This window comes from Eurosta solidaginis, chromosome 2 (assembly GCF_040869045.1).
Source record: "Eurosta solidaginis isolate ZX-2024a chromosome 2, ASM4086904v1, whole genome shotgun sequence".
Classification (NCBI taxonomy): Eukaryota; Metazoa; Arthropoda; class Insecta; order Diptera; family Tephritidae; genus Eurosta; species Eurosta solidaginis.
Window position 1 is genome coordinate 275,075,098 of NC_090320.1, and position 11,816 is coordinate 275,086,913.

The 11,816-nt window shown below is 38.5% G+C and overlaps 1 protein-coding gene across 4 annotated transcripts; it reads right to left on the minus strand.

Moving 5' to 3' along the window:
- Nucleotides 1-7,506: 7,506 nt before the first annotated feature.
- On the minus strand, nt 7,507-11,435 carry LOC137241003 (uncharacterized). 4 transcript variants are annotated; one of them, XM_067768117.1, is made up of 3 exons: nt 10,912-11,434; nt 10,136-10,821; nt 7,507-9,001 (listed from the first exon to the last, which is right to left on the minus strand). In XM_067768117.1, exon 3 carries the CDS (start codon nt 8,985-8,987, stop codon nt 7,701-7,703), a length of 1,287 nt encoding a protein of 428 aa, XP_067624218.1. In that variant the 5' UTR covers nt 8,988-9,001; nt 10,136-10,821; nt 10,912-11,434; the 3' UTR covers nt 7,507-7,700. The 4 variants fall into 4 exon arrangements, with proteins under 4 accessions (XP_067624218.1, XP_067624215.1, XP_067624217.1 ...); XM_067768114.1 differs by lacking the exon at nt 10,136-10,821 and having other exon boundaries at nt 11,038-11,435; XM_067768116.1 differs by having other exon boundaries at nt 7,507-10,821.
- Nucleotides 11,436-11,816: the final 381 nt, after the last annotated feature.

Consider the following 11,816-nt stretch of genomic DNA (forward strand, 5'->3'; position numbering starts at 1 on the left):
TTCATATTCATATTCATATTATTATTCATATTCATATTCATACTGATATTCATATTGTAACGAATTTATTGAAATTCCTCTTATTTGCAACCTTCTGCTAACGTTCGAATCACTAAACTGTTGAATAAATAACTCCACTATTCAATAATGCAAAATGGCCTTTATTAAAGTACTTCACAATAACACTTCTATTGCTCGCCACGTAGCGTCTTAAATCAAATTGATTCCTGCTCACTCAGCTTTAACTCCTTTTATGCTCTGTAATGTCTCGTTCGGATACTTCTAGGCGTTTCTATTTCGAGAATTTACTACTCGTTTACCAGCTATAAACTTATCAGCTATAACTACAGATGCACGATTATTATAGCTTCTCGCATAGCCCATGCGCGTGTATATGTGAGTGATACTTCCACAGATGATTGCCTACTTTTGGGAGTATCTCATATATATGCATGTGTTTGTGCGTTGCTATCCGCTGCTTGTATGGACATATGTATAGACATAATGATTGATTTGTTGATGTGCATACAAGTCACTGCTTAGTATTGGCTTAGAGATAATAGTATCCCCTAGTGTTGCTAATCAACATAGTTCAGCGAATTAAAACACAGCGGCTGCGCTGGCTAGGCCATGTTATGCGAATGAAAGATGATGCTCCGGCCAAGAAAGTGTTTCTATCGGAACCCGCCTATGGAAGCAGAGGTAGAGGGCGGCCCCCACTCCGTTGGAAGGACCAGGTGGAAAACGATTTAAACTCCCTTGGTGTGACCAATTGGCGCCGGTTGGCGGAGCGAAGGAGCGACTGGCGCGCCTTGTTGGACGGCCATAACCGTTTAGACGGTTAAGCACCAATTAAGTAAGTAAGTAAGTAAGTAAGTGTTGCTAATATTCGTCACAATATTAATATTAATATTCATAATATTATTCATATTCATATATATTTCATATTTATATCCATATTCACACTAATAATCATATTCATATTTATATTCGTGTTCATAAGCATATTCCTTTTCATATTCCTATTCCTTTACTTATCTGGAGGCGTGATTTCGCCCACATTTCCAAACTTTTTGCAGCCTATTTTATGCAAAGTGTAATATTCCCATCCTCAGAGTTTCACAAAGGTCGATAAAAAATTATTGAGGATGACACAACTCCGAAATCTATTTGTTTTCAAACATTATTTGGGAAGCAATGGCTGAAAATTATGCAAATATATACACATGCAACAACCACCTGTCAACAGTCCTGAAAGTCATCTCGAAATTATCATGAAATAGCTACTATACAAAGAATATAAAAACTAAAAATGTTTTCATACAAAATGAAAACAATTAAATATTTTTCTTCAACTAAGCGACCTTTTATAAGTCCTCTCATACAAAACGTAAGTAAACACATTTGGTAGCACTCAAACAATGCGCATGCCCAAGTTGCCTTCCGTAACAGCAATGCCCCAAACAGACAAAAATTTTAAAAGATCAATAAAAAAAACAAAACAAAAACAAAATACAAATATGAATAAACTTTTTAATTAACATAACAAAGAGAACAGAAATATTTTGTAAATATGAGTATGTAGTATCCATATACCTAAAATCCCAAATCAATGAAGAATTGTTAAAGTAGAAACCCATTGTTTGTACGGAAATATACATATATAGCTTAAAGCTAAGAAACCGAAAAAGTAACAATAATAAGAACCACGATACACCAACAAAATGTGTGGAAAAAAGAATTGCCTACTTTTACAGCCTAGAGCGCTAATGAAAGACGAAAAGAGGCGAACTTTCTTTCTTACTACAAGGGCATGTACTATTTAAAGATACAGTGGTGAGGAGTGAATGTGTTATTTAAAGCTACAAATGGTTGGAAATTAAATAAGTATGGGTTATGAGAAGTGTGGGTGATAAGGGAAAAAGTAGAAAAACTAATATATTGCATAAAAAATTTTTAAGGAATAGAGCTCAAATTTTCAGTAGAGGAGAAAGCTGGGAATTAGCTAAAGAGCAGCTATTACTCGAGAAGGTGGATTTAACCTATGTAAGAACAACAATGCTTACAAGAAAGCAAGGTTTTGGAGAAACTTGAATAAGATTTATATTTAACTTTGTAGTCCATGGTTAAATAGGCTATAGTGCTAGGTAGAGTTGCCAGATTTTTATTTCGGGTTCCCGGGACAAACCTCAAATTTGAGCCAAATTCCCGGGATTTTTAAATATTTCCCGGGACATTTGAAAAATAAGAAACACCTATATATTTGTATGGGTTGCTCATTCGGCGAAATAATTTTTAAATAGAATTAAACTTTTTAAACTCATTTATTTATAACAAATATTTTTATGAAACAGGCTAACAATTAATACGTTTACTGTGTTTAATGTGAATTCAATATTCTATGGATTCATTTTCCAAACGTTATTTCAAAACACAACACTTCCCCATGCAAAATGAATATTTGGGATGCGAAATGTTAAACATTGACAATATTCATAACCACAGTACCCTGCAAAAACGCTCCATGTCATCTGACTAGTAATTTACGGTCATTGTGCCCGGTTATTGTAGCAGTCGTATTCATAGTCACCTTTGCATGGGTGAGAGTAGATTTTTGACCAACTTTTCTGTTTCGTTCCTATTAATGTGATCGTGCCGTGTGGCTGTGTGAGTTTTTGGTCACACGATTTTTGCAGGGTAGGGATGAATTTTTCTTCTTTACATAGTTGCATGTAATATGCTAATAATACTTAGCTGAATACAATCGAAAGCGCAAATATGGCCATGTTTCGTAACAGATTATAATTTATTAATTTTGATATTATGAAAATGCCGGGACATAGCAGTTCCCGGCGGGACACTTTAAAATTTGTGAAAAATACGGGATGTCCCGGCCAATACGGGACATTTGGCAACGCTAGTGGTGGGCATAAGCTAGAACCACTTGCATAGCGTGCAGCAGGGCATTCAAATGTGTTTTGTACTTACTATCGCATGTAGAAGTGTGTGCAACTGCACTCATACCATATGAAATGAAACGCACATATCTACAGGGAAAAAGGCCAAAGGCCAAAAAAAACCCTTTTTATTTATGCACCAATCTAGCACTCAACACGTATTGTTATTTCTGATATATATATAATTGTACTATAATTTATTTGCGCACCACACTACTATTTTATCCACAACCGTTCTAGCAACTTGCTGGCACCGCGATCAATTCTTAACTGACTACACAGAACGATTCGCTCAATCCGAATCGTTATTTTTAATTCTAATGCGCAATAGTTTTTTGATCATGGCAAGCCATGACATGTTCCACTCCAACGTATATTTTTAAAACGGTAAACTTATTCGTGCAGGCGCATTCTCCCCTGCGCGACATTTATGACGCACAGCGAGAAAATGCCCCTGTACGAAACAGTGCCAGCGAAAACCTACGGTTTTCTTAACTAAGCTTACATATGCATACATAGATATCTACATAATTTATTATCCCCGATGCTTCATCTTTACCGCTGTTCTGCTATGTCTGGCTCCACTGGTAGTATGCATATCTTTTGTACGGGTCTCGTTAATTTGCTCGTTTGTGTCTGCACCACAACAGATCGAACTAGTTTATCCTTACTAAGGACCAGTTCAGTAACTCGTCCTAATGCCCACTGGGCTGGTGGAAAACTCTCTGCTTTGATTATTACCATCTGCCCAATCTTAATGTTCTCATGTTCTCTGCGCCATTTCTTCCTCTCCTGTAAACTGTTTAAATAGTCTGTTTGCCATCTATTCCAGAAGTGTTGTAGCATTGTTTGCCTTTGCTGCCAGAGTTTTATCCCTAAACTTGTCGGTTGATCGTTCACCAGAAACGGAGGCGGCAAAATCAATGGCTCCCCAATAATAAAATGACCCGGTGTCAATGCCTGCATGTCATTTGGATCATCTGACAGCGGATATAAAGGTCTGGAATTCAGTATTGCCTCAATCTCAACTAACAACGCCACCAGCTGGTCTTGTGCCAGCGTTTTCTGGCCCACGATCCTGGTCAAGTGGAATTTCATTGACTTTACAGCTGCTTCGTAAATCCCTCCTTGATGTGGCGCTGCTGGAATCATGAATTGCCACTCAGTACCCTTGAGACCAATATGTTCCAGCGCTTCTTGCCCTCTCCAGTAATCCATAGCCCTTTTAATCGTTTTGCTCGCACCAACAACTGTCGTCGCATTATCACTGAATAGTTTTGCACAACGACCTCGCCGTCCAATAAATCTTTCAAAACACGCAATGAAGGATTGAGTTGTCAGATCTAGCACCAAGTCAATATGTACAGCCCGAGTTTTCAAGCATACAAACACAACAACCCAACATTTAGTCTTGTCGACATAATCGTCTCGCACCCTCACACGTACATTAAATGGACCAGCATAATCTAGCCCACAGTGAAGAAATGGTTTACCTGTTTGCACCCTCTCAGCTGGTAGGTCTGCCATCAATTGTTGTTCAAGCTTGTAATTATATCGCACACATACAACGCACCCACGTAAGTATCTTCTGAGTTCATCTCTCAAACGTGGAATCCAGTACTTTTGCCGAATAAAATGTGTCATTACTTGCACTGCCCCATGCTTAGTTTGTCTGTGCGCATAATCGGCTATGAAGTGAGCCAATCTGGAACCTCTTGCCACAATTACCTGATGCTTTGCTTCATATCCAAGGTTCGCCTCATTCAACCGACCTCCTACCCTCAAAAGCCCGCTTTTATCCAAAATTGGTCGTAGTGATTCCAACTTACTATGTTCCGGTAACCTGTGCTCCTTTTTTAACAATACCAATTCTTTGTGAAAATATTTCTCCTGCGAATTTCTCAGTAAGTACTCCATTGCCCACAATTTTTCTTGCTCGCTTGGTAAATCTACCTTCAATTTCATGCCCCTTAACCTGCACCTCTTTGCTGACTTTCTTATCCTATCACGAGTCGCCAATTTTGTCTTGACTATATCTATAAATCGCCTTACATATGCCAATACATTCAAAATTCCTTCTAGCCTGCTTTTATATTTCGTGATTGGAACAAGCTCACCACTTCCCCCCATTTTTGGCACAAAAATCTCCATCTCCTCATAACCTACATTTACAATGTGCACCTTAATTTCTGCTTGCCCATCCTTATTATTTTTTGATTTAGCCTGTTCAAACTTATCAGGTGGCCATTGTGTCTTAGGAAAAGATAACCACTTTGGGCCCTCCAACCAAAATCGATTATTAACCAACTCACCGGGTTCTAATCCTCGACTTAATAAGTCCAATGGATTATCATCCGAACCCACATGTTTCCAACTCTTTGCCCCAGTATTATCTTGAATTGCTGATACGCGATTAGCTACAAATGTTTTCAAATCTCTGGGCATTTTTTCTAACCAGTAAAGCACAACTAGAGAATCTGTCCACAACGTATAATTGATCTCGCCCCAATCCATTGCTCTCTTAACATCAACAACCAGTCTAGCCAATAACTCACATGCCGACAATTCCAGCCTAGGAATCGTCATCTTCTTTACTGGGGCTACTCTTGTTTTTGATACTATTAATCTACATTTAAAATTCCCATTTGCTTCCTTCGTTCTAGCATAAACAACTGCACCATAGGCTGATTCTGATGCATCAGCAAAGCCACATAATTCAACCTTCTCAGACATCCCAGTACCGAGCCATCTTGGAATTCTAAAATTTTCAAGTTTTTTCATCTCGCCCCAATATTTTCTGAATCTCATTTCTAGTTCAGATGGTAGCTCTTCGTCCCATTCTACTTTCAAGCGCCACAAATCTTGTATCAAAATCTTTCCTACAACAATTATTGGAGAGATGTATCCATTTGGGTCAAACAACTGTGCCACGCAGCTAACAACTACTCGTTTTGTTATAATACCTGGCAAGTCTGGTGTCTTAACTACAAATGCATATTGGTCTGGCGATATCAACCATACCAGTACAAGCACCCTGGTTTCGTCCTCGAATTCAAACAAGCACTCCTCTTCTCCGGACTGCAAGGTCTTTGTTAGTTTTTTACTATTCGATTTCCATTTCCTGAGTGTAAAACCGGCTCCACTCAGGATGTTATCCATTTGTTTCGCTAATGCCATAGCGTCTTGCTCACTGTCAGCTCCGGTAACACAATCATCCATATACATATCATTTATAATTGCTTCAGCAGCTTCACAGTAATCTTTCTTTGCATCTCTTGCACACTGAATTACTGCTCTAACTGCATTATATGCCGATGATGTCATACCATACGTCACAACAGTTAGCCAATATTCCTTCAATGGTTCTTCTCTGCTCTCGCGCCAAAATATTCGCTGCATGTCCCATTGGTTTTTAGCGATCTTAACTTGTCTAAACATCATCTTAATATCTGCACTAAATGCAAATCTATGCCGCCTAAACCGCGTTATAATCTCGCTCAGATCTCTTTGTAATTTTCCACCTAGCAACTGAATTTCATTGAGAGAAATACCTTTGTTAGTTCGGCAGCTTGCGTCAAAAACTACCCGAAACTTTTTCGTCACACAATGGTGCGGGATGTAATATGTCAACTCATTCTGCCCTACATGCTTATCAACCATTTTCATATGCCCTAACTTCTCATATTCTCTCATAAATTCAACATATTTCGCTCTAATCTCTGGCTCCTTTTCTAAACGCTTTTCTAAATATAGAAATCTGCGGAGTGCAATTTCTTTGGAACTGCCAATCTCTGTGATCTCTTTTAGTGGTATGGTTACCACGAACCTACCATCCCTATCTCTATAATATGTATCCAAGAAGATTTTCTCAACTCTCTCTTCTTCTTCTGTTCGCATTGAATTCTCATTAATCTGATCCATTTCCCAAAACTTTGTTATTAATGCGTCTAGCTCTCTATTATCTTTGTAATTTACTGCTGATACTAGCTCACCAGTTTCATCATCAATGCTTTGTGCATATTCGCCGAAAACGACTATGCCCAAGATTGTATCCATTAATGCTATTCCATTTATGCCATCGCGAACTATCTTGGTAACAATTCTCGCAACAAAACTAGCCCCCAGCAACCTATGAGTGCTTCTTGATTCCCAGTATTCTGGATCGGCTAACCTGGTGCCCAACGAGTCATGTATAGGACCCAACCCTGAACCAAGTGGAGGGAGTAAGGGACACCACTGACTCTCTTTAGGTAAAACCCAAAACTCTGCACCAATTTGGTCTCCAGATGGATACCAAGGCCTAATCAACACTATGGCCTTCTTGCTCACTTGGAACGGCTCTGCCTCAATACCAACCATTTTTTTAGTAATTGGTTTCGTGTCTATGGCATACCTCTGCTGTAATACAAAGGTAATCAAATTTATCTGCGCCCCAGTATCCAGTAATGCACGAACCGGCCCAAAATTAATGCCATTTACGACAACCATCACCATTGCTGTTGGCAACAATGCCCTTGCTTCTTCTTTCCCCCTATTGAAATTCATCAAATACTGTTCACAAGACAAATCAATTTTATTATCATTCATAGTATTATTTACTATTGCTTTTTTACTTTCTTTTTCTATCTTAGGTTTTTTCTCGCTTGGCCCCAGCTCCGCGTCCTCTCGACCGCTCACCTTGTCTTGCACTCTCTTGCCCTCTTTTTGCGTCTTAATTGTACGCTTTCTTGCCCCAGTTGATTGTCAATCCAATTTTTGTTTCGACTTGGATGCATAGCGCTGAATGTTGTTTACCTGCCTTTTTGGTTCCCTGTTTGGACACAATGCGCTGTTGTGCTTGGGCCTACCAGGGCATTTCCAACACTCTGCCTGGTAGCAATTGTTAGCACCATGGCCCCTTTTGAAACAGTTTGGGCAGAGGTTTCTCCTTTCAATAAATTCTTTCCTAGCCTTCAAGTTAAGTGCCATGAATTCTGGGCAATGGTAAAGCATGTGATCTTCATTGCACACCTCACATATTAATACCCTATTTTTTGCGCCCGATGTTGATACGCTAACTCTAGCTCCTCTTTCATTTGCACCATTATTCTTCGTTTTCGTACTTGAAGTTGGAACCACTACTGCCGATTCAATTTTCCTGCGATTGTCCGAAGAGTTTGCTAGCGCCAATGCTTGCTTGTCCAAGAATGCTAGCATTTCACCAACTTTTGGCGTATCACTCTTCCTTGCGAGCTCCCATTGTCTTGCTGTCTCATTGTCCAAACGTTCATGCAACATGTGCACCATGAAAAAATCCCAGTGCTCTACTGGTAGTCCTTGTGCCTGGAGTTGACGACGCACCTCATGGGTCACATTGGACATGCGCCGCAAGTCGTTCTCCTTTATCTGCCCCTTGAGTTCCGGCAGCCGAATAAAATTTCTTAAATGCTCGCGTCCTATCAAGTAGCTTTGGTCGTACATCTGATTCAGCCGCTCCCAAGCTTGAATATAATTATTACCCGAAAATTGCCATTGACCAAACGTTAATTTTGCTCTACCAACCAGTGAATTAGTCAGGTACAAAAATTTGAATGACGGATCTATTTTGTCATTATCATGCACAGCCGCCCTGAACCGATCACGAAAACCTGTCCATTTAACCAATGCCCCATCAAACTCGCCCCATGTATTTTTAATGTCGTTTTGTTGGACAGGCATCTGCACCTGCACGTTAATTGCTTGCGAATTTTTGTCTAGCCCCTCATCTTGCTTCATCTTGTCTAGCTCCGTCTGCATTTTAGCATGCGCCCCAAAATACATCGTTTCCACAACTGCCATATTTTGCTTGCAGAAGTGGTCTAGCGCCTCCTCGTCTACATCCTCAATTACAGCTGCATACTCTTCGTTATATGCCTGCCATGCTATCCGTAGTGAGGTAAGTCGCACCTTGATCTCGCCCACTGACACTTGAGTGAAATCAGTGTCATTTGCAAACTCTAGCGCACGCTGGATTGTAGCTGCATAGGACTTCAATTTCTTTTGAGATGCCATGTCTAAATATGAAACTTAAAGAAAGAAAACAAAAAAAATAATATGTTTGAATATAGTATCAATAATAGTGAAGTTTCGCACACAGGATGCAACTATGCTAACACAGCTTATTATTTTCTTCCATTTAACAAGCGCCTAATGATGGTCTTCACCAAGCCCTCAATCCATCACCTTGACCTGCCCACTAAGCTTTGATTCAAGCGCTTGCACCAATGCTTCCGGCTTGCATATATGTTTGAAAAATTCTAGCTCGCCTTAACCGTGCTCACCCATCACTAGTGCCAACTCAAACATGCAATTGCCGAAAGACTTTAAACACCTGCAGGTACACTAGCCCACTCAGTACACATGTACTACTATAAAATCTTGCCCCAAGCTCATCTTTTGTTTATGCATAAAAGATATTTTCTATTTAAGCCCCAATAACAGCTCAACTTATCTCACCATTGAAATTTATCTCCTGCCCTCCTTTTTGCCAACGGTTTTCTTTCACAAACTATTACCATCAAAGTGCTACATACAAATACCTGCTCTTACGCACATTCAAGCACACAAACACAAGCATCCAAGTAAGCAAAAATTTGCGCACACAATTTAATTTATTATCTCGCATGTAATCTTTCAAAAAATGTATTTTTGTATCATGTACCATTTCTCACACCAAGCACACATACATATCCATATATATATATAACTATGTACATACATGTACACTCATGTCTAGCACACCAAACTTACATGCTTCAATATTATTGCATGATACAAAAATTTTCTTCACTACATTTTTCACCTTGCCGCCTAAGACTTGTTCGAGAAAGAACAACAAAGGCAACCTCATTACAATATATAAATCTTAGCAAGTATCTTGCACCTACTGTGTAAACGAATTACACATTTTTTTTTTTTTTTTTTTTTGAATGCACAAGAAAGGAAAGCAATAGCAAGAAGAAAAAACACGCAATACGCTGCAGTTGAATCTCGAACAAGCCTATGGTCACACAAACGCACAAATCCCATTATCACAACAGAATCAAAACTTCACCAAATTGAGACTATTCTCCTTTTATGCACACCCTCTCTTTTTCATATGTACTCTAAACCGATGCGCACAACATATTTTTCTCAACCCTCATAATATATGTACATACCAATATATTATTTACTCGTGCCCTTAGGACAAATCGCAATAGCCTTACACAAGCGCTCCTTTGTATCTTTACATATATACTCTAAACCGATGCGCACAACATATTTTCTCAATACTCATAATATATGTAAAGACAAATTCCTTCTTTTTTAATAAACTACCATCACGTCATTATAACTATACATATCTATATTTCAAACCGTTGCGCATAATATGTATTTTATTTTTTAATGCTCCAATGCAATATTTACTTGCGCACTCGAGACAAATCTCAGCATGCTTATACCTACGCCCCGTTATATTCTTACATATACATTTTACCGGCATGCGCACTGCGTATTATTTTCTACACTCTCAAAATATATACATATATTTCTTGCGCACTCAAACGAATCTCAACATGTTTTACATATGCCCCGTTATATCTTTACATATATCTTAAACCGACGCGCACACTATGTGTCATTTCCTACCTCGCAATATATGTATATGCTCCCTATATATGTATAGCTTAGTATGTTATCTACTCGCGCACAAATTCCAACTATGATTATACATTTTACCATCATTTTCATTATTATTATTTTTTTTTTTCACGCACGCACTTTTCAATTTATCTTTTTAAATTCTACCGAATTTTCTCAGTGGACTGTAATTAATTTATTTATCTATTATTTTAACGCTCACCTTGTGATTTAGAAATTTTCCACAAAATTTTAGCTTCAATATATTTAATTAATGAATTTTATCAAACTTTGCTTTTGCTTTTACGCATACACTTGTTGACCGCTTGAATGCTTAAACACTTTTTATGAGCAGCCGTTTTAATTACGCAGTAACAAACTTCTTTCACTCAACTGGCTTTGATCCGGCTCGACACGGACCATAATGTTTTGTACTTACTATCGCATGTAGAAGTGTGTGCAACTGCACTCATACCATATGAAATGAAACGCACATATCTACAGGGAAAAAGGCCAAAGGCCAAAAAAAAACCCTTTTTATTTATGCACCAATCTAGCACTCAACACGTATTGTTATTTCTGATATATATATAATTGTACTATAATTTATTTGCGCACCACACTACTATTTTATCCACAACCGTTCTAGCAACTTGCTGGCACCGCGATCAATTCTTAACTGACTACACAGAACGATTCGCTCAATCCGAATCGTTATTTTTAATTCTAATGCGCAATAGTTTTTTGATCATGGCAAGCCATGACATGTTCCACTCCAACGTATATTTTTAAAACGGTAAACTTATTCGTGCAGGCGCATTCTCCCCTGCGCGACATTTATGACGCACAGCGAGAAAATGCCCCTGTACGAAACAAAATGGTTAAGTGAATGAGCCATTCCTCTTAATACGAGTATAAATGCATGTGTACTAGAGTTCAAAACTCAGTACCCGAAAAGCTAAGTGATGAAGAAATGAAATTCAGAAGCATGTCCTAGTAAACATCATAGGCAAACTTCGTAATTATACTCAGCGTGCTTTGCACACAGAGTATATTAACTTTAATTTGATAACGGTTGGTTGTACAGGTATAAAGGAATCGAGATAGATATAGACTTCCATATATCAAAATCATCACTATCGAAAAAAAAATTGAATGAGCCATGTCCGTCCATCCGATAGCACGATAACTTGAGTAAATATTGAGATATCTTCACCA

Coding starts and splice junctions, on each gene's coding strand:
- LOC137241003 (XM_067768114.1), bottom strand. CDS start 11,071: ATGAGTGCAGTTGCACACACTTCTACATGCGATA. Junction 9,002..11,037: donor ACACACTTCTACATGCGATA/GTAAGTACAAAA, acceptor TCTTTCTTTAAG/TTTCATATTTAGACATGGCA.